Here is a 26,531-nt window from a genome sequence, read left to right as displayed (position 1 = left end):
TGAAGAAGGAAGGAATGAACATGTTAATGATATTAAGATGAAAACAAATTGATATGAGCATTTTAACCATAATTCACAAATAAATCTTTTTAATTACTGTACAATTTGTTTCTATTTTCTTTCACATCTCTGATCCATTGATATCTTTCTGTTCACAGCTGTACCAGTATTGTAGTATTGAAGCATATATGTACAGAGTGTGAATAAAGTGTGAAGATCAATAAGTTCATTCATTGATCTCAAAGCTTCATCATTAAATGGGTCAGACAGTTTGATTGACAGGACAGATGATCAGAGGTGCAGAGTTTTTACCGCCATCATTTGTACAGGGACTGAAGAATGGGTAAAGTTTCTCAGTGAAGGAGCAGCCACTAAAGGAGTAGATAAGAGCTGCAGTATCTACATCATGAAAGGAGACCAGACCCTCCTCATAATCCACAAACACCCCCACCTTCTCAGGACGAGAACGAAGAGAGACACTAACTAAAGGATCAGCACAGGCCTTGTATTCATTTCTATATCTCAACCATATAGTCCAGAAACCATTCTTAGGTCTCATTTTGATGTTTCCTTTCCTGTTGATTGACTCTCTGGCCACTCCTAGATCCCATTTAAACTTTCCTTTGACATGAACTTGAAAGTAAAATCTACCTGAAGAGAAACTCTTCTTTCCTAAAACATTAACACATGTAGAAAATCTCTCTGGGTTGTCTGGAAGATTCTTCTTCACATCACTATGATTCACTTGTTTTCCACCATCAGACAGGATGAGTTCAGGATGTGCTGTATCAGGATCAAGAGTCACATCCACTGCATACTGCTGGACCCTCTTCAGCTCAGCCTCAAGCAGCTTCTTCATGTCTTTACTGAGTGTCTCCTCCAGCTGAGTCACAGCTCTCACCACAGTCCCCTCATATGATGGTGGACGGACGCTGACCTCTGTCCAGTCCTTGGCGGGTGGAGAAGCTTCCAGAGAGGAGAAGCTTTGGAGGAGGTGGAGGTGGTCTTCAGAGCGTGAGAGCTGCTTTATCTCAGAGCTCCTCTTCATCAGCTCAAAGACTGCCTGTTCCTGATCTTTGATGAAACCTTCAGCCTGTTTCTCTGTTGTTTTCTGTTTGTCTTCGATCTCCTTTATGAGCTGGTTCAGGCCTCTCTCAACAGACGCCTTCAGAGCAGTGAAGACCTGAACACCTTCTGCTTTCTCTCTGTCTGCAGCATCTTTACTCATCTTCACTGACTCTTTCATCTCCTCAATCTTCAGTCGTCTCTTCTGGATCATCTGCTGAATTTCATCCTCTGTCTTCTCCAGCTCTGCCTTCTTTCCTTCATATCCTTCTTTCAGAGGAACAACATCATGTGTCTTGTGGTCTAAAACAGAGCAGAGCATGCAGACACATGTCCGGTCGGTCTTACAGAACAGCTCCAGAGGTTTATCATGCTTCCTACACATCCAGTCTTCCAAGTTGTCCACAGGGTGGATCAGCTGATGTCTTTTCAGGCCTGACATTGTCAGATGAGGCTCCAGGTGAGAGTCACAGTAGGAGAGCAGACACACCAGGCAGGACTTCAGGGCCTTCAGTTTGGTTCCAGTGCAGACATCACAGGGAACTTCTCCTGGTTTGGCAGCTTGTTGCTCTGAGCTGCTGCTGCTGGCTTTCTGTTGATCTTCATGTCTGAACTGAGCAACCATCTCCCTGATGAACGTGTTGATGCTCAGCTGAGGTCTAGTGTGAAACATCGCTTTACACAATGGACACTTGCACAGGTCATTATGATCCCAGTGTTGACTGACGCAGTGTTTGCAGAAGTTGTGTCCACATGATGTAGTGACTGGATCAGTGAACACATCCAGACAGATGGAGCACAGGAACTGATCTGCAGATCTTTGACATCTGGCAGCAGACATGTCTACACACTGACAACAAGAGAGAAAGAGAGAAAACACACAGTTTAAGTAGAGATTTACTGATTATTGATGAGTTATTGAACTTCTGAAGAAACATGCGGTTCTACAGTTTAATTTCAGCTGATTCAATCTGACAGAGTCAGTATGAAGCAGAAAGAGTGGAACTTCCTGTTGGACTGAAACTCTATGTTTTGATGCTGGTTGTTGAAACACAGTAAATATTATCAGCTGTACTCACCAGTATTTGAGTCAGATGTTGAGAAAGAACAGATGAACTCAGTTTAATTTTCTTCAGACAGAAACACAGAGATTCGTCTGGACTGCAGCTCTGCCGTCGCTCTGACAAACTTTGACTTTCATTTCAGGAAAGTGACGTTGAATCTGGCCTTTCCAGTATAGCTCCTCCTCTGACTGCAGCTCTGTTTCTCACGGTTTGTTTGTCTTCAAGTTCAGAGTTTAAAATGTATTGAGATTATTACTCGTTTTACTTCCTTGTGTCACTTTATTGCAGCTCATAAAAAGTCTGTAAGTTCAGAGTGCAAACTCTTCTGATGGTTGTTTTTTTCTGACCTCTGCTGGACACAGAGAAGAACTACACCAGACTTCACTTTGATTAACAACAACAAACTCTAAAAGTTTTTAAGAACATATTGACTCTGTTGTAAACTCACATTCAGTTTGGATCATTGCTTCCATCTAGTGACCGAACTGTAGGAAGATCAAATCTGTACTTCAGACCAGGTCACGTTACTCTGTGATACAGCTACTGGTGAGACTGCAGCCAGGGAGACATTTATTTTATTTGATAACTTATCAGCAAACTTTAAAATCCAGAGTTCATCTTCAACCTTTACTGAGATCTTGAGAATGTCAGCCTGAAGTTTAGAGAGACGTGTCTACAGTCATGTTAGATAGATAGATAGATAGATAGATAGATAGATAGATAGATAGATAGATAGATAGATAGATAGATAGACAACTTTATTGATCCCTTTGGGAGGTTCCCGCAGGGAAATCGACATCTCCATCGCATACAGCACTGTCAGACATGTACACGAATTATAAACCCCACTTTTTTTTTCTTTTCTTTTTTTTTTTCTTTTTTTTATTAATTTTCAATATATCCTTGCAAAGACTTTTAAAATATAACATTTAAAGAAATTATTATTGTTTACAATGTAACATCATTTAATCAAATATCTGCTTCAGGATGTCCAGGAGGTGGAGACAGAGACCGGGGTAAACATATAGATCAGGCGTTCAGTCAGAAGGCAAAGAAAATGACCAAGATATTTTAAGTTGGCCCAGGGACAGAGCATGGGGCCCAGATAGTTCAGGGGGTTGGCTCGTAGGGAAAGCAGACTGGAGAGGTCATATTTGAAGACCATCAGGAGGCTGGTCAGGAGGCTGGCAGCAGTGAGGATACAGAACAGAGAGATTGAAAATGTTGAAGCTGATTCATTTAAGTAGCGAAAGCAGCTCATTCAAACACACTTCTTCCTAATTCAGGGATAGAGAATAAGTCCTGGGAGCAAAGAAAATAACTTGATTTATTGAAGGATTCAGAAGTAAGATTAAAGTAGATATCATTTAATGTTGTGGCTGATTGTTGTATATGAACATAGAAATAAAAGTCATCGTGGTCACAACAACTGAAGTATTTAGATGATATCACAGCATATTATGTTATGTACATATTCTATATTTTAACACATATAAACATTTGATAAGTTAAATTGTTATATATATATATATATATATGAAGACCATATATATATATATATATATATAACCCTCAGTCAAGGGGTGCTGAATATTTAGCAGGTTACTTTTTATTCGTATTACTGAACACTATCCTGAGTTTAGCAGTTGATGGTGAACTAGCTAAATTCCCACGTCACATAGTTTATCAGCTTTTAAAAAAATATCAGTAAACCATAATGTCAAATCAGCAAATAAGACTCAAGTAAACTTAGTAAATACATAAATTAACAATTCAAGTGAGTATTATGATTAAAACAAAAAAATATTTATTCACTGGTTTCTATTTGGAATTGCTTCAACTCAAAATATTCTGTTAAGGCAAATAAGGCAAACAAATCAAAGTAACTCCAGGGGAAACTGTCTAAAACTATATAAGGTAAGGACAGAAGAAATGTTAAAAAAATATAAAATAAATAAAACAACCAAGCACTTGGGGTTTTTTTTACCGTTGGGACCCATAAGATGGTGCACGTACAAAAATATAATTCCTTCGGAATAGTTGGAATGATTGATTCAATGCATCTGCTTAGTTACTCATGGAACCACCTGATTTGCGAGAATCCATGAGCCGGTAGGTGATGTAGCAGGATGATGAATGATGCTGATAATTGTCCATGCAATCACACAGGTCCAGCACGATGAGTCCAGTTTGTCCTAATCCATATTCGTATTGAACAACAGTGGCTCCTCCTTCATCCTTAGTGACGGCGAACACTTGCATTTCAGCTGTTTCTTAGAACTGTCCTAGCCAAGAGTTAGCGTCTGAAAGTACATTTAACACTTTTCTACTTTTTGAATAAAAAAACAAACAAACGTGTGTCACCTGACTGCAGGACAAGAGAGGTCTACATGGTAACTTGCACAGAAATAAAAAAATCAGCAAAATAACACTTGCACCAACACGTTATTGTACTTCATTGAGCAAAAAGTTTCAACACGACGTTAGGAATTCTTTCCACCTTGCTACAGTACACAACGTTCATCACACACAGGTGAGTCTCCCCTTGAGACAATTCTGCTCTCAGTCAGTTTAACCTGAGTCCCACCCACAAAGTCACTTCTGATTGGCCTTGAGTCTATCACTCAACCAAACTTAAAATACATTAGGCGTGTTCGACTTCATGCAGATCTGTGCAGATCTGACTTGACGTGATGCATGCTGGGTTGAACAAGTTCATTTTAACCAATCATATTCGAGGTCTATGAGCATGAACAACCCAGCATGCATCACTTCAAGTCAGATCTGCACAGATCTGCATGAAGTCGAACACGCCTATTGGCTCCTTTAACAGGAAACGGAAACACAACAATAATGCAAAGGATTCTGGGACATGTAGTCTTGATTTACTCAAACTAAAACTCATATTTTTATAGTCTCTATATAAAAACGTCCCTCTCACCCACTTGGGGTGGTACTGTGACATTCTCAATCTCGGGTCCTCTACCAGAGGCCTGGGAGTTTGAGGGTTCTGCGCAGTATCTTAGCTGTTCCTAGGACTGTGCTCTTCCGGACTGAGGCTTCTGATGTTGTTCCTGGGATCAGTTGGAGCCACTCCCCCAGTTTGGGGGTCACTGCCCCGAGTGCTCCTACTACCACAGGGACCACACTCGCCTTGACCTTCCACATCTGCTCCAGCTGTTCTTTCAACCCTTGGTACTTTTCAACTGTTTCGTGTTCCTTCTTTCTGATGGTATCGCCACATCTATCACCACCGCCTTCCTCTGCTCTTTGTCTACCACTACTGTGTCCGGTTGGTTAGCCAGGACCTGTCTGTCAGTCTGGAAACTGAAGTCCCATAGAACCTTGGCCCTGTTGTTCTCAGACACCTTCTGTGGTGCGGCCCATTGGGATTTGGGTACTTCTATTCCATACTGGGTACAGATGTTCCTGTACACTATTCCAGCCACTTGGTTGTGTCTGTCCATGTACGCTGACCCGGCTAGCTTCTTACAACCTGCCACTCTGTACTGTACTGTACTGTCTCAGGGGCATCTTTGCACAGTCTGCACCTTGGATCTGATCTGTTCTTGTAGACCTTGGCCTCTATGGCTCTTGTACCTAGGGCCTGTTCTTGTGCTGCCATGATTAGTGCCTCTGTGCTGGCTCTGAGTCCAGCCTTTTCCAGCCATTGGTAGGCCTTCTTGATATCAGCCACTTCTTCTCTCTATGACTGTTCTCTCACTTCCAATTGTTTTTTTCATCTATTAAACAATCAAAGATTCTGAGACATGTGAAAACCTGTAAAATGACAATTTAGAAAGGAATTTTTGTGAGACTGAGATTTATTTTACATTTAAAAAAAAAAAAAATGTTTCTGATCAAAAAGTGGTGAATGAAACCATATCAAAATTGGTGACACCGGAAAGAAACATAGTCAACACAACCCAGTACACAGCTCTTGACCTTTAATTGTAGCTCATTTTACAATCATCACAAATTACACACATGTGTTTTTCATGATGGATCCATCACTGGGTGTTACAGGGTGAAGAGTTTCATGAATCAACAGTGAAAAAAACATTAAAACAAGTAAAAGGTAAAAGTCCAACAACCATTAAATCTATACTGACGAATTAAAGAATGAAGGAATGAACACATTAATGAAAGAAAACAAGTTGATATGAACATTTTTACCATAATTCACAATAAAATCTTTTTATTCCAGAATAATCAGTTTGTACCGTATCTCTCTAATCCATTGATATCTTTGTGTTCACAGCTGTACCAGTATTGTAGTATTAAAGGATACATATGTATAGAGCAGGGTTGCTCATTACGTCGATCGCGATCGACCGGTAGATCGCGAAGGTAGTGCGGGTAGATCGCGTGCCATTGAAAAGTTTTTTTTAGATATTAGTCTAAAACATTTATCCGTTGCAACTCCAAAACAACAGCAAGACAAACGTTCTTCTTCATTAATTTTTACTTTATATTTGCAACATGCCCTCAGTTCAGCAGCATACATCCACAGCCATGCACAACTTCAACAACGACTCAAGACTACTGTCTTTCTTAAAGATACAGCGCTTTTTTTCTAAAGGCGCAGTGCAACAATTTTTTTCGATGAAAACTAAAAACAAAGATGGATAGAGCTTTTAACACTGTAGCAACAATTAATATGACAATTAATGCGTATATACATACACACACTGGGGTAGATCTCTTTGACTTGCTTGGTCATTGTAAAAGTAGCTCGCAAGCCAAAAAAGTTTCGGCACCCCTGTTATAGAGTGTGAATAAAGTGTGAGGCTCAATAACTTCATTCATTGATCTCAAAGCTTCATCATTAAATGGATCAGACAGTTTGATTGACAGGACAGATGATCAGAGGTGCAGAGTTTTTACCACCATCATTCAGACCAGGATTGAAGAATGGGTAAAATTTGTCAGTGAAGGAGCAGCCGGTAAAGGAGTAGATAAGAGCTGCAGTATCTACATCATGAAAGGAGACCAGACCCTCCTCATAATCCACAAACACCCCCACCTTCTCAGGACGAGAACGAAGGGAGAGACTGACTCGAGGATCATCAAGAGCTTTGTATTCATTTCCATCTCTCAACCATACAGTCCAGAAACCATTCTGAGGTCTCAGTTGGATGTCTCCTTTCCTATTGATTGACTCTCTGGCCACTCCTAGATCCCATTCAGTCTTTCCTTTAACCTGAACCTGAAAGTAAAATCTACCTGAAGAGAAACTCTTCTTTCCTAAAACATTAACACAGGTAGAAAACCTCTTTGGGTTGTCTGGAAGATTCTTCCTCACGTTTCTATGATTCACTTGTTTTCCATCAACAGACAGCTTGAGTGCAGGATGTGCTGTATCAGGATCAAGAGTCACATCCACTGCATACTGCTGGACCCTCTTCAGCTCAGCCTCAAGCAGCTTCTTCATGTCTTTACTGAGTGTCTCCTCCAGCTGAGTCACAGCTCTCACCACAGTCCCCTCATATGATGGTGGACGGACGCTGACCTCTGTCCAGTCCTTGGTGGGTGGAGCAGCTTTCAGAGAGGAGAAGCTTTGGAGGAGGTGGAGGTGGTCTTCACAGTGTGAGAGCTGCTTTATCTCAGAGCTCCTCTTCATCAGCTCAGAGACTTCCTGTTCCAGATCTTTGATGAAACCTTCAGCCTGTTTCTCTGTTGTTTTCTGTTTGTCTTCGATCTCCTTTATGAGCTGGTTCAGGCCTCTCTCAGCAGACTCCTTCAGAGCAGTGAAGACCTGAACACCTTCTGCTTTCTCTCTGTCTGCAGCATCTTTACTCATCTTCACTGACTCTTTCATCTCCTCAATCTTCAGTCGTCTCTTCTGGATCATCTGCTGAATTTCAAACTCTGTCTTCCCCAGCTCTGTCTTCTTTCCTTCATATTCTTCTTTCAGAGGAAGAACCTCATGTGTCTTGTGGTCTAAAACAGAGCAGAGCATGCAGACACATGTCCGGTCGGTCTTACAGAACAGCTCCAGAGGTTTGTCGTGCTTCCTACACATCCTGTCTTCCAGGTTGTCCACAGGGTGGATCAGCTGATGTCTTTTCAGGCCTGACATTGTCAGATGAGGCTCCAGGTGAGAGTCACAGTAGGAGAGCAGACACACCAGGCAGGACTTCAGGGCCTTCAGTTTGGTTCCAGTGCAGACGTCACAGGGAACTTCTCCTGGTTTGGCAGCTTGTTGTTCTGAGCTGCTGCTGCTGGCTTTCTGTTGAGATTCATGTTTCTGTTGAGATTCATGTCTGAACTGAGCAACCATCTCATTGATGAAAGTGTTGATGCTCATCTGAGGTCTTGTCTCAAACACCTTATTACACATTGGACACTTGCACAGGTTAGAAGTATCCCAGTGTTGAGTGATGCAGTGTTTGCAGAAGTTGTGTCCACATAATGTAGTGACTGGATCAGTGAACACATCCAGACAGATGGAGCACAGAAACTGATCTTCTGATTTCAGACATCTGGCAGTAGACATGTCTATACACTGACAACAAGAGAGGAAGAGAGAAAAAATACAGTTTAAGTAGAGATTTATTGATTATTGATGAGTTATTGAATTTCTAAAGAAACATGATGTTTCTTCCACAGTCACTGCTGCAGACATGTGGCTTGTAACCATCCCTCACTCCACCAGCACCATCACTTCAGCTCAGGTGAGCAGACAACTAAGGAAGCTCCATCCAGGAAAGGCAGCCGTCCCAGAAGTAGTGTCCCCACGTTTACTCAGGACCTGTGCTTCTGAGCTGGGGGAGCCCCTTCAGCATGCATTTAACCTGAGCATACACCTTAGGAGGGACCCCTGCAGTGGAAGACATCCACTGGATCCACTCCTACCAGTGGAGATCGTGGTCCATCACGCTCTCCACCCACTGCAGTTTGCATACCTGGAGACGTCATCCTCTACCTGCTCCATCACACTCAGGGGGACAGGGGGAATGCTACTGTGAGGATCATGTTTTTTGACTTTACCAACGCACCCAACACCATCCAGGCCCTGTTATTGAGGAACAAGCTGACAGAGATGGGAGTGAATTCACACCTCATCTCCTGGTTAGTGGACTATCTCACTGGGAGACCTCAGTATGTCAGGTTGGGGAACTGCACTTCCGGGACTATCGTCAGCACCACTGGAGCACCACAGGGCTCTCTGCTCCCTGTCCTATTCACCCTGTACACCTCAGACTTCAACTACAACACAGAGTCATGTCACCTGCAGAAGTTCTCAGACAAAAAGCAGGAGTACAACAGCTTTATCTCATTGTGCGGTGTTACGCCTGTCATCGTAATGGTTATCTGTTGTTGTGTTGGTATTTTGTTTTTCATTACGTTCAGTAGGTGTGTACAATGCCCCTGAGGTGATTGGTGGGAAGGTCCCAGTCCTGGCTCCTGATTGGCTACAGCACGGAGCTCCCGCATATATAAGCAGCCAAGATGGTGGGCCTGTGCAGGCAGTAAGATCTCCCTCATCTCCGAACCGGCCACAGGTTTTGTTTGTTTGTTGCTTACGAGTTTTGTTTGTTCGTTTACTTTGAGTAGTAGGGGTGGACTGCCAGTTTTGTTACCTTCTTTTCTCCTGTTTGTTTAGGTAGGGAGGTAAGTGTTTGTCCTTTGTTTGCGCTCGTTAGGTTATCTGATTTATTTAAGTAGGGTTGTTTTGTTTGTTATTTTGACCTTAGTCCACCCTGAAGATACCATTCACTCATTGTTTCATTTTAAACATATTAAACAATATTTAAATAAATTCTTTCTTTACATTTGATTCAGTAGTGTCTTGGTGGCTACTTGGGACTTGGGGAAGATGGGGGCCTTAAATCATGTTGTGTAATAGACACCCCTAGATGGGGCATAACATGCGGAGAGAACCATCTTCTGATCAATAAAGCTAAAACCAAAGAGATGGTAGTGGATTTCTGGAGGTTCAGGCCTCACCGGTAGCCCTTAACCATCAACAGGAGTGTGTAGAGGTGGTTCAGACCTATAAGTACCTGGGTCTACATCTGGATCACAAACTGGACTGGTCAGCTAACATAGACTCAGGAGCTGTCTCTATTTCCTCAGGAGACTAAGGTGGTTTAATATCTGCCAGAAGCTGCTGGACATGTTGTACCAGACTATTGTTGCCAGTGTCCTCTTCTACGCTGTGGTGTGCTGGGGAGACAGCACTAAGAAGAAGGACACCTCAAGGCTGGACAAACTGATCCAGAAGGAGGATTCTGTGGTAGGGACAGAGCTGGAGTCCCTCACATCAGTGGCAGATGAAAGGACCTTGAACAAACTCTGGTCCATCATGAACAATGTCCACCACCCTCTACAGGACACCATAGTCAGACAGAGAAGCTCTTTCAGTGGCAGGCCCTGCTCCATGGACAGATTGAGGACGTAGTTTGTCCCTCAGGACATAAGACTCTACAACACCTCACTGTCAGGAACCATCTGGACTCATATAAATATAGTTATATGATTGTAGTGGTATGAGGTGCCACTGTCACATTGAACATAAGCTTGTTTCAATATGCCCCCTCTGGCTTATTAGCCAATCATTGCTCATGTCAAGGGGATGAAGGTAGGCTGTGCACTTCCTCCTGACCTCTCGCTTCCTGCCTCTGCAGCCCGCCCACTTCTGGGTTGTTGTGTTTACCGCTCGCCCCAGAGCACAGGTAGGCACACCTTAGCTTGCTGTTTGTGTACACTCGTCAGCATTTCACGTAACTCAAACAGTAACTTCCCAATAGATCCGACTTCTCCATCGCAGTCGAGGCGATATATTGGGGTTGCTTATCGCCGCCGACCGGAGCATAGGTGAGTCTCGGTGAGCTTCTGTTGTTGTTAATTGTTAGCCGGTGCTAAGCCCCCTTTCCGTTCCTCTCCCTCTAACAGCCTTCTGGTTGTATGAAATGTGGTGGCTGTCTCCCCTGCTGTGCTGATCCTCTTCACCCCTCTCCCTCTTTGGAAGGGACGCCGATTAACCGGACCGAGGACCGGAGCACATAAACGCTAAAGCTAAGTCAAGAGAGTACTGAGTGATCACGGCTACTGTGCTTCGCTTCTGGACTGCTACTGCTACTTTGCTGCTAGCCTGCTACTGCTGCTGCTTCACTGCTAGGCTGCTACTGCTGCTGCTTCACTGCTAGGCTGCTACTGCTGCTTTGCTGTTTGGGTCGGGGTCCTGATCGGCTGTCTTCTACCGGCTTGTCTTCTACCGCCCATCCTGTTTCGCGCTGCTGCGTGTGGTGTGTGTGTGTGTGTGGCTACCGTTCTGGCTTGATGCCCTGAACTCGTGTGGATGGTGTGCATGGGTGTGAGTGTCTGTCAAGGTGCGGTGTAGTTTTGTTTATTTATTTTCTCATTAGAATTTCTTTTTGGTAAACTTTGTGTTTAACCCTTGTGTGTGCATGACCTTCGTTCAAGCTTTTCTTTGTGTGCACGTAACGTTTTATTTTTTTTTTGCTGTGTGAGTGGGGTGCTCTCCTCTTTTGTTTTAGACGTCACTTTCCCCTGCTGACCCCTCCTCCAGCCGGTAAGCCTCAGCCTGTAACCCCCCTTTTCCAGTTGGGCTCTCTTTTATTTTTTTATTTTTGTGCCAAACCTTGTGCTCATTTAAACAATAAAGTTTTGTAAGTGATCATTGAACTATGTCTCCTGCCCTCCCTGAGTGAACGAACCTCAGTGTCATTTTCTAAGAGGTGATAACTGACCTTCAGTACGGGTACTTGGGCCCTAACCCAGGGTGGCATTGTCAGTAATAAAAACAAAAAGGGAAAGATTTTCTGCTACATAACTTAGTAGCTACCCTCGCCACATTATTATTCCATATCTGTTTCTATGTGATGAAGCTACTGGACACTGAATTTCCCTCGGGATAAATAAATGATCTATCTATTTAAAGAGTGGAACTTCCCGTTGGACCGAATCTTAAAGTGTTGATGCTGGTTGTTGAAACACAGTAAATATTCTCAGCTGTACTCACCAGTATTTGAGCCAGATGTTGAGAAAGAACAGATGAACTCAGTTGAATTTTCGTCAGACAGAAACACAGAGATCCGTCTGGACTGCAGCTCTGTCGTCGCTCTGAAAAACTTTGACTTCCATCTCAGGAAAGTCATGTTGAATCTGGTCTTACCAGTTTAGCTCCTCCTCTGACTGCGGCCCTGTTTGTCACAGTTTGTTTCCTGGTTCAAGTTCAGATGTGATCAGTTTAAAATGTGTTGAGATTCCTCAGTCCTCATCAGCTCAACCAGATTTCCAGCTCTTCTGATGGTTGTTCTTTTTTTCTGACCTTTGATTAACAACAGAAACTCTTAAAGTATTTTTGAACATCTTGACTCTGTTGTCAAGTCACATTCAGTTTGGATCAGGGGTCTCAAACTGATCCGTGAAAGGGCCACTGTGGCTGCAGGTTTTCATTCCAACCATGCAGCAGCACACCTGAATTGGCTCAATCAATCAACTGAACTGCCTTCACACAGTCATTTCAAGTGTCCTCTTGCTTGATTGGAACAAAAACTTGCCAGCCACACCCACTGCATGGTTGCTGCATGGTTGCTGCATGGTTGGAATGAAAACCTGCAGCCACAGTGGCTAAACTGTTTGATAACTGACATTTATGACAGCTGATACCAAGAATAAATATGTACATATCAGAAAATTAACTTATCCCATTTTCTTATTTATTTGACTAAATCTTACTTATGTTCCTTAACACATAAAATATAACATATTGACTTAATGTTAGGTATGAGTGTTCCTCTGTCTAGAATAGAATCTTTATTATCACTGTATCAATACAATGAAATTGGAGATGCTGCTCCTCATGGTGCACAACAACATTCCACATAAAAAAAAAAACACTACCATCCACAAACAACATAAATCTGAGTCCATAGTGCAACCAGCAGCAGTAAAGTGCAACAAGAGTAATAAAATGATAATACGCATGAATTCAGAAGATTATTGAAAGTTTAGAAGTGAGCAGCTGATGATTTTCTCAGCACTGCAAACGATCCACCCAAGAGGTTTCCTATCTGCAGCTGTGATGTTATATGTTATGATGTTTTCAATGGCTGAGCAGTAGAAGGTCTTCAGCAGCTTCTCCTCCAGGTTGTTCCTCAACAGCAGCCTAAAAAAGTGGAGATGTGCTGTGCCTTTGTCATGATTTCTTTGGTGTTATGTTATCTGATATGTGAAGCCCCAGGTATTTGAATGAGTGAACCGGCTCCACACGTGCTCCATTAATCCAATGGATCGCTCCTGTGTTTTCTCCTGAAATCCAGGATGAGTTCTTTTGTCTTTGTTGTGTTTAATTCCAGGTTATTTGTCCAGCACCACCCCGACATTCTCTGGATCTCGTTCTGTAATTGGACTCGTCGCCCCCTGTTACGAGTCCAATCACGACTAATGGCGTTAGTGGGGTGGGCTGGGGTGGAGTCAAGGGTGTTCAGTGAATAGAGCAATGGACTCAGCACACAGTGCTGAGCGAGATGGAGGAGGAGAGATGCGTGCCAAGTCTCACAGCCTGTGTCCTGGTTAGTGAGAAAATCAGTAATCCACATGCAGACATGTTTGTCTCAGAACATTATACCACCCTGCCTGTTTGAACGGTTTGAACGGTACTGGACAAGTGACTCTTAACCTATGGTTCCATCTGTCTGCTCAGCCTGCGGACCAGCCCCCTAATTGCCCCTCCTTTCTTCTCTCCATCCAGGCCTAAACCCCTGTGCAGCCCCTTCATTCTACTCGTCACCCTGGCCACCCGCTGCAACACTTTCTTGTGTTGCAAGCTTCTGTCAAGACAGTTGTCACAAGTTTGATTTAATAATTATGTGTAGACCTGAAGGAGGAAACAGACTGTGAAAAACAGAGCTGAAGTCAGAGGAGCAAAACTGGAATGATAAGATTCAGCGTCACATTCCATGAAAGTCATGGTATCAGAGTGTTTGTTTTGGTAAGAAACTGCAGCATAACAGTTGGACTAAATTCTTTGTTTTCATTAATGCCTCTCCCTCTCTTTATTCACTCTCTTGCTCACTCAACTACCTCTGCTCTCTCTCTCTAGTGAAGGAGGTGCCTCCTTTGAATGTTGTTTTCTACAAACAGTGGTCAACAAATACTGTCTATTAAATCTTAAGCGAAGTCCAGCAAAACAACAACAATCAGGAGGGTTTTGGTAAGCTTTAGTTAAACTTCAGATTCTGACTTCTGCTTTTTCTTCAGACCAGCCCGCTGTGCAGCCCCTCCATTCTACTCATTCCCCTGGACAACCACCTGAACCTCCTTGGTTTCCATGTTCTCTGTCTCATTCCACTGAGTCCTCCTCCAAAGGCCAAGAGCAGGCTCTGGTGTCTGGTGCAAAGTGAAGATTTTAAAGTCAGTTGTTTGATTATATAATCACGCGTAGACCTGAAGGAGGAAACAAGCAGTGACAAACAGAGCTGAAGTCAGAGGAGGATCAAAACTGGAAAGACCAGATTCAGCCTCACATTCCTTTTTGCACAAACTAACGTTCTTTGCACTGCCTGTTTTTGCACAAACCACTACCTCACAAACTCAAAATGGTTTTCTCAAGGTTAAGCAATTATTTATTTGTAAAGTTTATTCCACCATTCTCCAGACACAGAATGTCTTATATTTTCTAGTTATTTCCATTCCCTATATTTTCTAAGAGTATGGTTATTCTTTTGTATATTTTTGATATATATTTTTTAAATTTTTGTATTTGTGTTTTTTGTGCTTTTTTTGATAACCTTTTCCCTGTTCAAAATCGTCACTGTCTTTCTGTATATATATATATATATATATATATTTTTGCCAAATTCTGTGCTAGTGGAACAAGGAAATTTCCCACACGTGGGATTAAATAAACGTCTTATGTCTTATGTCTTGTAATCTTAAAGTGAAGTCCAGTGTAGTTCTTCTCTGTGTCCACCTGAGGTCAGCAAAACAAATACCATCAGGAGAGCTTGTTAGGGCTCAGATCTTGTGTAGCTGCACTGGACTGTAAGATAGACTTATTACTAAATGTGGTTTTGATTTGTTCTTTTACACTAAAATACGTGTAAGTAAAGGCAATGTTAACCTCATCGTGTCCGTACTGCTACAGCTGTAGTCAGAGGAGTAGTAAAACCGGAAAGACAAGATTCAACGTCATATTCATGAAATGAAAGTCAGAGTTTGTGAGGATGAAAGCAGAGCCATCATCCAGAATGAATCTATTTGTTTCTGTCTGAAGAAATTTGTAATTTAACAGAGATCATCCACACTTTACTAACTGAAATACAGGTGAGGACAGCTGATCAGTTTTGCTGTGGTTCATCAACCAGCATCAAGCTTAAATCCAACAGTAAGTGATTTTTAACTCTTTTTCTCTCTCTGTCAGTGTGTAGACATGTCTGCTGCCAGTTGTCTGCTACATGAAGATCAGTTTCTTTGTTCCATCTGTCTGGACATGTTCACTGATCCAGTCAGCACACCTTGTGGACACAACTTCTGCAAAACCTGCATCACTCAACACTGGGATAATAATGACCAATGCAGGTGTCCCCAGTGTAAAGAGATATTCTACTCTAGACCTAGGCTGAGGATCAACACTTTGATCGTTGCTCAGTTCAGACATGAAGCTCAACAGGGAATGAAGACAGAGATTGAAATTCAGCAGATGATCCAGAAGAGACGACTGAAGATTGAGGAGATGAAAGAGTCAGTGAAGATGAGTAAAGATGCTGCAGACAGAGAGAAAGCAGAAGGTGTTCAGGTCTTCACTGCTCTGAAGGAGTCTGTTGAGAGAGGCCTGAACCAGCTCATAAAGGAGATCGAAGACAAACAGAAAACAACAGAGAAACAGGCTGAAGGTTTCATCAAAGATCTGGAACAGGAAGTCTGAGCTGATGAAGAGGAGCTCTGAGATAAAGCAGCTCTCACACTCTGAAGACCCCCACCTCCTCCAAAGCTTCTCCTCCCTGAAAGCTGCTCCACCCACCAAGGACTGGACAGAGGTCAGCGTCCATCCACCATCATATGAGGGGACTGTGGTGAGAGCTGTGACTCAGCTGGAGGAGACACTCAGTAAAGACATGAAGAAGCTGCTTGAGGCTGAGCTGAAGAGGCTCCAGCAGTATGCAGTGGATGTGACTCTTGATCCTGAAACAGCACATCCTAACCTCATCCTGTCTGATGATGGAAAACAAGTACATGATAGTGATGTGAAGAAGAATCTTCCAGACAACCCAGAGAGATTTTCTACATGTGTTGATGTTTTAGGAAAGAAGAGTTTCTCTTCTGGCAGATTTTACTTCGAGGTTCAAGTTAAAGGGAAAACTGACTGGGATCTAGGAGTGGCCAGAGAGTCAATCAACAGGAAGGGAAGCATCAAAGCAAGACCTCAGAATGGTTTCTGGACTGTAAGTTTCATGTATGGTAATGAGTACACAGCCAGATCCTCCAGTCAGTCTCTTTCTACGTTCTCGTCCTGAGAAGGTGGGGGTGTTTGTGGATTATGAGGAGGGTCTGGTCTCCTTTCATGATGTAGATACTGCAGCTCTTATCTACTCCTTTACTGGCTGCTTCAGACTTTCAGCAAAAGTTCAGTCTAAACCTAAAAATCTGGAGATGGAAATTCACACAAAATGAGAGAAACAAAACAGACCAAGATTTGAGATTGTTGAAGAAGAAAATCAGAGAAAATCAGATACAAGAGCTATGACTGGCCATGTATGAGCTCTGGTCCAATGGAAAGCTATGATTGAGGCAAAGTTGTTTTATCCCATATTTACATAAGCACAAGGTTAAGAAGTTAAACAAAGGGCAGCCAACCTCCCTAAAAACAAATGGAAAACAAAATCAAGATACTTACTGTGAAATGGACTATTTCAGACATTTCTATGCCAACAAAGGAAAAAAATGAAAGCATTATGGGCTGTTCCTTATCTGTATGTGTCACAGAGCTAAACACTTAGAAAAGCTTAATGATTTGAATACAGATGCCTTTATAGATGGTCCATTATCATTCATTGTCATTTGTGGAAGGTATATCACAAAAGATGTGATCAAGTGACAAACCTTGTTGGTATCAGGTGTGTTTTTTGAAGATGTCAGACCGTGGGAACTCCCTGTACGAATGATTTTTGAAGTAAACTTTTGTAAGACATGTAAGATTTTTTAGAATATTTGTGAGACTGATTGAGTAGATCAGTGTGAATTGTCTTGTGCCCCAAGATGTGTGATGCCCCGTGTGAGGCATAGTGTATAATGCAATGATGAATACTCTTCTGTCTCTCACTATGCATGTTTTCATATTCTATCATTCTATCATGGCGTGGCATTGTTATCACACTGTCTATTCTATGATATATTCCTGATGTTTGAGGTGGAGGTATGATGATAGGTGAAGAGACACATGAGGACAGGTCTGACTTTAGTTCTAACTCTGTCACTGCCTCACTCCACTGTTCATGTAACTTGTCCTCTTCCTGTAACCACCATACCAGAATATTATGATCAATAACAACCAGTGAGGCTCAGTCACATCTCACTTATTTAAAGCAAATGGGAAGCAGTTGAACAGAATGTAGAAAAAAATAAAAATTAAAAATTAAACAAGTATATAAATATAAACTGTTTTACCACTAAATATGAACTATTTTACAAAATACAGAGAACATTACAGATAATCTGCTAATTTAAAGGCAACCAGTCAGTTTGTCATTGTTTTATTTATTTCATATTTTCATCCTGCTCAAGTTTGTCTTCGTTGGACAGAAAGTTGGTATATGTCTGTATTATTTAAAAAGATATTATTCATTAAAAGGATCTGACAGGACAGATGATCAGAGGTGCAAAATTACCAGAATATTTCTGACCAGGACTGAAGAACGAGTAAAGTTTGTCAGTGAAGGAGCAGTTCTTAAATGAGTAGATAAGAGCTCCTGTAGCTTTACTAATTTAATTTCCTGGAATGATTTTATTGGAACTCACAAAAGATGTCAAAAACTCTGTTTTACAGTCCTGTTCAACTTGACCTGAGTCTAAAGTTGAACTATTCTGATGGTTGGTGTTTTTCTGACCTCAACTGGACACAGAGAGGAACTACACCAACTGACCTTATTTAAAGACTTTAAGGCAGCATTATTATTATTTCACTGTAATTTTTATTATGAATGTTTTTCATGTTTTTTTCAAGTGGAAGATGAGACATCACCTAAAATTAATTAATTAATTAATTGATCTTCTGTAACCGCCTGTAGTCTAAAGGGTCGGGGGGGGGCACCCACACTAACCTCCGGCACCCCACCACTCACTCTTTTTTTAATTTATTTTTTTTTATTTAAATTTTATTGCACAATGACAATACAAGACAATGGCAAAGACAAATTACAAAACAAAGACAAGGGGAGGGAAGGTTAGCTGCAGTTAAATACACATTAAGTATACATTAAGGTTCTCATATAGTCCAAGGGGCCTTGCAGAGCACTAGGCCTCTCTAGTGGATTGAGAGTCAAGGCAGCCTGTTCCATAGCAAGGATGTCCATAAAGTCATTTCGCCAGAAATCTATACTGAAGCAGTTGTTTTTGCGTTCCTTCCAATTAAGAAGGATAGTCCTTTTTGCCACCAAGAAAGCAAGTGCAAAAATATTTTGTATATTTCTGGACTGTATACCGTCAATATCGACTCCAAGTAGACACACAATTGGACAGAGTGTAATCTCAGTATTGAGTACAGATGTTATATCATTGACAATAACTTGCCAGAATTGTTTAACAGCAGGACAATTCCATAGCATATGCATTAGTGTTCCCACCGAACCACAACCATGCCAGCACATATTTGACACCAAGGGATCAATTTTACTCATTGTTTCAGGGGTCATGTAAGCCCTATGAATTATTTTAAACTGGATCATCTTATATCTGACACATTTTGAAATGGTTGTACTATTTCTAAGTGCTGCATTCCATTGTGATTCGGAGATAGGCAAACCCATGCCACGTTCCCATTGACATTTAGTTTGTAAGTTTGTACATGGGTTCATTGCAGACAGTAATTTATACATGGTAGACACAGTGCCTTTTCTTTTTATGGCTGCTATTAGTTTGTTCTCCAAGTCTCTACTTGTCCCCAGCTGTATACCCTTGGACAACAATGATTTCATAATAGAGTAGATTCGATTGTATGTTAAAAAATTTAAATCGGTCAAACCAAACTGTGTTTTTAAGTGATTAAAGGTTATCATTTTCCCATTGTCTACAATTTGTCCCACGTGACTTAAGTTTTTTTGCTGCCACAATCTGTCTCTAAGAGTTTCACCACCAGCTACAAACAAGGGGTTATGCCACAGTGGACATGAAGGTAGTGAGTATCCATTAAAGGACAGGCGCTTTTGTAGGATGGTCACTATTTCACATGAAAACTTCAACACTGGGTTCTTCATTCTAATTTTAGAGGGGTTGTACCATAGACTTGTTGCTGTCAATTCATTGTTATATTTTGATATTAACTGTTCCTCCAGCCAGTCCCAGCTTCCCATCTGTCTCTCTGTATTATATGCCCACTGTAAAGGATATCGTGAGTTAAATGCAATATAGTACTGGTAGATGTCTGGTAGCCCCATTCCACCGCTAGACCGTGGTTTGGTTAGTTTTTTCTGACTAATCCTAGGTTTTTTATATAGTTGTTAAGGGGGATGGCTTCACTTTTATTATAATTCACTCTATAACCAGAAAATTTACCAAAATAGTCAATGATCTTTAACACCTGTGGAATTGATTGGCATGGTTTTGATAATGTCAATAAAATATCATCCGCAAAAAGATTGGCTTTGTATTCATAATCACCGACTCTAATACCATTTATTTCCTTTTGTGCTCGCATTGCGCACGCCAGAGATTCAAGTGCTAGAATGAAAATTAGAGGGCTCACAGTACAGCCTTGGCGAGTAGAGCGATGAAGTTCAAAAGGGTTGGACTTGATGCCATTCGTTTTGACAGTGGCAGTTGGCTTAAAGTATAGTGCCTTGATCCAATTCATGATGAAGGGGCCAAAGCCATACTTCGGTAGAGCGTAAAACAGGTAATTCCATTCTACTCGGTCGAAGGCCTTTTCGGCATCCAGCGACACCGCTATCGCTGGGTGCCGAGAGGTCTCCGCCGCGTACATGATCTGAAGCAGCCTTCTCATATTGTTGGACGCGTAGCGGCCTTTTATAAACCCAGTTTGGTCAACGTGGATCAGAGAAGGGATTACCTTTTCAATTCTCATAGCGAGAACCTTGGCGAATATTTTGTAATCCGTGTTTAGGATGCTCAATGGTCTATAATTACCCATTTGGAGATGGTCTTTGCCTGGCTTTGGTATCAGGGATATCGATGCCTGCCGCATGGTCAATGGCATGGATTGGTTTGAAATAATGTCATTAAATAACATTTTCATGATGGGTGTTAGAGCGCCATGGAAGCACTTAAAGAATTTGCTACTATAACTATCATCTCCACAACACTTTCCAGTAGACAATGATTTAATAGCTAGTTGGATTTCGTTTTCCGAAGTTGGAATATCAAGTGAATCTCTTTCGTGCACAGAGATAGTTGGAAGTTTAATATCTTTGAAAAAGCGTTCCATTTCCTCTTCACTCCCACAACATTCTGTTTGATATAATGTACTATAAAAGTCAGTGAAAGCTGCATTAATGTTAAGCTGATCAGTAACTAAAGCTCCATTACTATTGTAAATACTTGAAATTGCTTGGCGGTTTTCTTGTTGTTTTAATCTAAGTGCAAGCATTTTACCTGCCTTATCACCAGATTCATAATTTTTACGACGCAGCTGGAATAATGCAAATGCGTTTTCTTCATGTAAAATAGCTTTAAGTTCTGTTTTAGCATCATCAACAGCTATTTTTAACTGGGTGTTAGTGGAGTCCATCATGTGTTTAGATTCTAGTTCTTTGAGTTTGTTAGTTAGACATTGTTTCTTTGCCATTTTCTCCTTTTTCTTAGCCGAAGCATAGCTTATGATCCAGCCCCTACACGTAGCCTTATAGGCCTCCCAAACAGTCTGAATAGAAACAACTGATGTAAGGTTAATGCTGAAAAACTCTTGCGTTCTTTCCTCAATCATAGATACAAAGTCTTGTTCCCTTAGTAGCAAGTTGTTAAATCTCCATTGTTTGGTTTTACTATTAGTTACATTTGGAACAAAAAGAGCAGACAGGGGAGCATGATCAGATAAAATAATGGGATGGATCTTACAATCAATGACATTGCAAACCAAACGTTGTGAAAACAAAATATAATCAATCCTTGAGTAAGAGAGATGTGCCGATGAGTAAAAGGAGTATTCACGATTGTCAGGGTTAACTGTGCGCCATACATCAATTAATGCAAATGATTCTTGCAGTTCTTTCAGTGCACCAGACAAGGTTCCGTCTACAGGGAGGGGGCGTCCAGACCTATCCACAGCAGCATTACTAACTAAATTGAAGTCACCAGCCATAAGGATGGGATAGTCTGCAAATTCAGCCAGCAAAATATTCATTTTAGACAAGAATGTATTTTGTCCCGTGTTCGGGGCATAGATGTTTACCAAAACACATTTTTCGTTTCGCAACAGACAGAATAGAATTAAGTATCTACCTTCCTTATCAGATATTTGCTTTATTAATTGAAATGAAATTCTTTTAGAGATTAAAGTCGATACTCCTCTGGAGGCGCCATTGCCTGGTGCCGAATAAACCTGGCCCACCCATCCTTGTCTCAACTTGGCTGATTCTAATGCATTCGTGTGAGTCTCTTGTATCATCGCCAAGTCACATGACAAGGATTTCAAATGGGACAGGATTCCAAATCTTTTTGTTTTATTGGAAATGCCATTTACATTCCAGCTAATCAGTTGGACACCATTAGAACCCATTGTACATGTGCAACTCATCTAAATCGTCCCTGCAGCTACATATAGGGGTAAGGGGAGAAAACATAAACACAAAGAATACAAAATACGTACAAACATCACCGATGCCATAAAACAAAAAACAAAAAAGAAAAAAGGCAATGGATACAGAGTCCATCACCAGACCGTGAGCATAACAAGAGGGCATAGCTGTTCCAACCCACTCCGCTCAATCCTCAAATTATTGACCTGCGGAGAGTCCGCTTGAGCACCAGCGTTAATGAAGTTCTGTGTTCAATGTAAGGTTTAAATGAGTAGGCAAGCCTACAAAAAGTCACACAGTTCAACGTTATCAATGCACTCAACCCCTCACATATTCCCATCCCTTTTCAAATAGGGAGTTTAGGACAGATAAGGCTACAATAAAGAGAGGTGGGCTTACTAGCGCTGGTGCAGTTGAAAAGGCCTCGTCGGTCATTTCGTGGTATGCTTAGGACCAGTCCTTGAAGGTTTCAGGAAGTTTAATTTTCAAGTCTTCAGCAGCCTCCACTGCGTTCTTGTATATACTCGTCACACCCTCGATAGTGACAATGAAGCGCGCAGGATGCAGGATGCCGGATGCCGTAACGCACAGACTTATCCTTTTGTAGCGTCTTTTTGATGTTGTCATATTCCGCTCGTTTTTTCCTGAGCTCCATCGGTAAGTCTTGTTGTATCCAGAATGCTTTCTCTTCCCAGGCAAGTTTCTTTTTATTGGCCGCTGATTGTAGAATCCTCTGTCTGTCGTTCCATCTCAGAATGCGCACGATATAAGGACGGGGAGGTTCATCGGAGCCCGGCAGTGGTCGCCGGGCACGCCGCTGGCTCTCCACCTCAGGTGCCAGTTCCTCGCCACTGAGGTCCAGGATGTATCTCAAAATATCATCCAGCACACCAGGAGTTGATTCTAGACCTTCGGGTAGACCCATGAACATCAGATTTCTCTTCCGAAATTCAGCTTCCATATTATCCATTTTTGTTTGTAGGGCGCCCATATTCTTGGTCAGGGCTTTCACCTTTTCGCTGTCGGAATTGATATCAGACTCAAGAGTTCCGATCCTAGTTTCCACGTTCGAGATTCTATTGTTCATGGCGCGTGTGTCTTTCTTCAGATCTTTAATTGAGTTGGTTACTTCAGTCATTTTAGTATCAAACAAAGATCTGAGGTTTGTAAACTCAGTCAGAAGGTGCTGCGCCCATGCAGGTGTCTCTTCTTTGTCCATGATTTGGTTGATTGCAGCACGCCGCTGATTAGTTTTCACTATAGATCTTGTTTCACGGGAAGGCCCAGCTTTAGACATAAAGCCAAATCTTGTGATTATGCTTTATCATCACGAATCTCGAACTTTTGTTAGTTAAATGACCTTTAAACTGCGAAATCAAACATTTTGAGGAGAGCGGTGTGTAGGAGCGCTCAGCACGCCATCCTCTCAGTCACGTGACGGTGTCCACCACTCACTCTTGAGGCTGAGGATGTGAGACGAGTGCTCCGTGCTATTAACCCCAGGAAGGCTACAGGTCCGGATGGAGTACCAGGGAAAGTGCTCAAGGCATGTGCCGACCAGCTAGCACAGGTCTTCACTGACATTTTCAACCTATCACTGAAACAAGCCATCATCCCAGCCTGTTTAAAGTCTGCCACCATCATCCCGGCCCCTAAAAAGTCACCTACAACTAGCCTCAATGACTTCAGTCCCATAGCACTTACCCCAGTCATCACAAAGTGCTTTGAGAAACTGGTCCTGAAACACATCAAAACCTGCCTCCCCTCTACCCTAGATCCACATCAGTTTGCATACCGGTCAAACAGATCCACTGAAGACGTAATAGCCATCACCCTCCACTCTGCGCTGAGCCATCTGGAGAAACAGGGAAGCTACGTCAGGATGCTCTTCATCGACTACAGCTCAGCTTTCAACACAATAATACCGGACATTCTGATCCCCAAGTTAGCCAACCTGGGGCTCCCACGATCCACCTGCTCATGTATTAAGGACTTTCTAGTCAACCGACTACAGCAGGTGAAACTGGGTCACCACCTCTCATTCGCCCGCACTGTCAGCACCGGCTCCCCCCAGGGCTGTTTGCTAAGCCCACTTCTCTACTCGCTCTACACATATGACTGCAGTCCTGCCCACCCAGAGAACATCATTGTGAAATTCGCTGATGACACAACGGTGGTAGGGCTGATAACAGGGGGGAACGAGGCGGCCTACAGAGATGAGGTCCTGAAACTTGGTGAGCGGTGTGCATCTAACAACCTGGCACTGAATATCACCAAGACTCAGGAACTCATCCTGGACTTCCGGCGGAACAGAGCCGCCCCTGCCCCCGCCCCCCCTGTACATCAACGGCGAACGTGTGGAGCGAGTGGAGTCCTTCAAATTTCTCGGGGTCCACATCTCTGCAGACCTCTCCTGGTCAGTCAACACCTCAGCTCTGGTCAAAAAGGCCCAGCAACGACCACACTTCCTGAGGGTGCTCGGGAAGCAACAACTACACACAAGCCTGCTGGTGACCTTCTATCGTGCCACCATCGAGAGCCTGCTGACCTACGCTGTGTCAGTGTGGCACTCCAGCTGCACAGAGGCTGACAGGAAGAGACTGCAGAGGGTGACCAACACAGAACAAAAAATCCTCGGCTGCCCTTTGCCTTCCATAACCTCCATCTACAACTCCAGCTGTCTCAGCAGGGCCAGGAACATTCTAAAGGACAATACTCACCCCGGTTTCCATCTCTTCAACCTGTTGCCTTCTGGCAGGCGTGACAGGTCCAGATCTGCCAGAACAAATAGACTCAGGGACAGTTTCTTCCCCAAAGCTGTCACCATACTGAACTCAAACTTGCACTGAAAACTGACATAATTATTTGCACTGTAATTGCCTCTATACTACCTCTGTTTTTATTTGTCTCACTGTGTACTGTAGTAGGTGTTTGATAGTTATAGTTTTTATTTACGTTTTTATACATTGCGCTGGGTGCACTTTTAAGGAGCTGCTTAAATCTCATTGTACTGTGTAAAATGACAATAAAGGCTTTCTATTCTATTCTATTCTATTCTATTCAATGATGTCTCAAGCCCCCTGAACCACTCTTTCACAATATGAACCCAATGAATCTTGGCATTGTGGCTGATTAGTGGTTTTCTTAAGGCTACACAACTGTTCAGTCCCAGTCCCTTGAGTTCCCTTCACATTATACGTGTGGAAATGTTCTTACTTTCACTATTAAACATAGCCCTGGGTTCTACTGCTGTTTTCCTTCCATTTGATTTCACCAGACGTTTAAGTGATTGCTGACCATGATCAATCAGGATTTTTTTCCAACCACATTTCTTCCTGGAAGACGATGGTTCCCCACTATCCTTCCAGTTTCTAATAATGCGTTGGACAGTTCTTAACCCAATTTTAGTAGTTTCTGCAATCTCCTTAGATTTGCTCTATGCTCGATGCATGCCAATGATTTGACCCTTCTCAAACAGACTAACATCTGTTCCACAAGCACGGGATGTGTCTTTAGACATGGTCATTTAAGAAATGAGAAACTACTTATTGCATCTGCTGGGGTTAAATAACTTGTTGCCAGCTGAAAGATAATCACCCATGCAGTAATTATCCAATAGGAGGCTCGTACCCATTTGCTTAGTTAAATCCAGGTGGCGGCTTTTTTTTTTTTGACCAGGCAGTGTATTAAAGATAACTGTAATTATAGTTAGAACTAAAACAAAAATAATTATCATGAAATGATCTGTAAGCCCAGCACACTTTAACAGATGGCTCTCAGAAACCTCCTCAAATCGAGTCACTTAAGTTTAACAAGCAGTACAAACAGAGCTGACACTTGAGCATGTGTTGACTACAGCCTTTGGAGGACGGCCTGGGGGCTGGAGAAAGAGAGCAGGTGAACCAGAGAGTTCAAGTTGTTGATCTGAAGGCAGAGAAGAAAAGAGACACCGCGGGGGTTGGCCCAGAGGCAAAGCATAAAAGAGAAACCACTTTGGGGATTTGCCTGGAGGCAGAACAGTAAAAGGGAAACTGCTCGGGGTGCTGGTCCATATGCAGAACAGAAGAGAAGAAGATTATAGTCCGGTGGCAGGATATTGTCCGGTAAAGTCTGACTGCAAAGGTTGAAATTGTTGTAGCTTCCTATTTTTATATTATATCTTGTTGCTGAACTCCTGGATACGGAAAAGACTGACACTAAGCTTCATTTAAAAACATATATATAATATACTTATGTATTAAAGATCACTGCATTATGGTAAGCGCTAATAAGTCATTATTATGATAAAATGATTTCTACGTACCCCAGGTTACTCTAAGGGGTGTCTCTCAGACCTTCCTAAAATCAAGTCAAAGTCCCAACAGAGCTGACACTTAAGCATTTGCTGAATACAGCCTTAAGAGGATGACTGGGGACTGGAGATGGAGAGGATGTGACCCCAAGAGTTTAAGGGGTTGACCTG

The 26,531-nt window shown here is 42.3% G+C and overlaps 1 protein-coding gene and 1 pseudogene across 2 annotated transcripts; one reads left to right on the top strand and one right to left on the bottom strand.

The window, feature by feature from the left end:
- Window positions 1-262: 262 nt before the first annotated feature.
- On the bottom strand, window positions 263-12,207 carry LOC311506510 (uncharacterized protein; the record flags this gene model as incomplete). Its single annotated transcript, XM_084570495.1, has 3 exons — window positions 12,121-12,207; window positions 6,970-8,637; window positions 263-1,915 (listed from the first exon to the last, which is right to left on the bottom strand). The coding sequence occupies exons 2-3, from the start codon at window positions 8,626-8,628 to the stop codon at window positions 263-265; spliced, it is 3,312 nt and encodes a 1,103-aa protein (XP_084426621.1). The 5' UTR covers window positions 8,629-8,637; window positions 12,121-12,207.
- A 2,855-nt stretch (window positions 12,208-15,062) lies between these two features.
- LOC311501212 (zinc finger protein RFP-like) lies at window positions 15,063-16,984 on the top strand (annotated as a pseudogene). The gene has a single exon. The product of its transcript is annotated as a zinc finger protein RFP-like (transcript).
- The last annotated feature ends 9,547 nt before the right edge of the window (window positions 16,985-26,531 follow it).

The sequence above is a fragment of the Chelon labrosus genome (genome assembly GCF_963514085.1).
Source record: "Chelon labrosus genome assembly, chromosome: 2".
Taxonomy (NCBI): domain Eukaryota; kingdom Metazoa; phylum Chordata; class Actinopteri; order Mugiliformes; family Mugilidae; genus Chelon; species Chelon labrosus.
The sequence above is the reverse complement of the archived record's forward strand: the minus strand, read 5'-3'. Positions and strand labels throughout refer to the sequence as shown.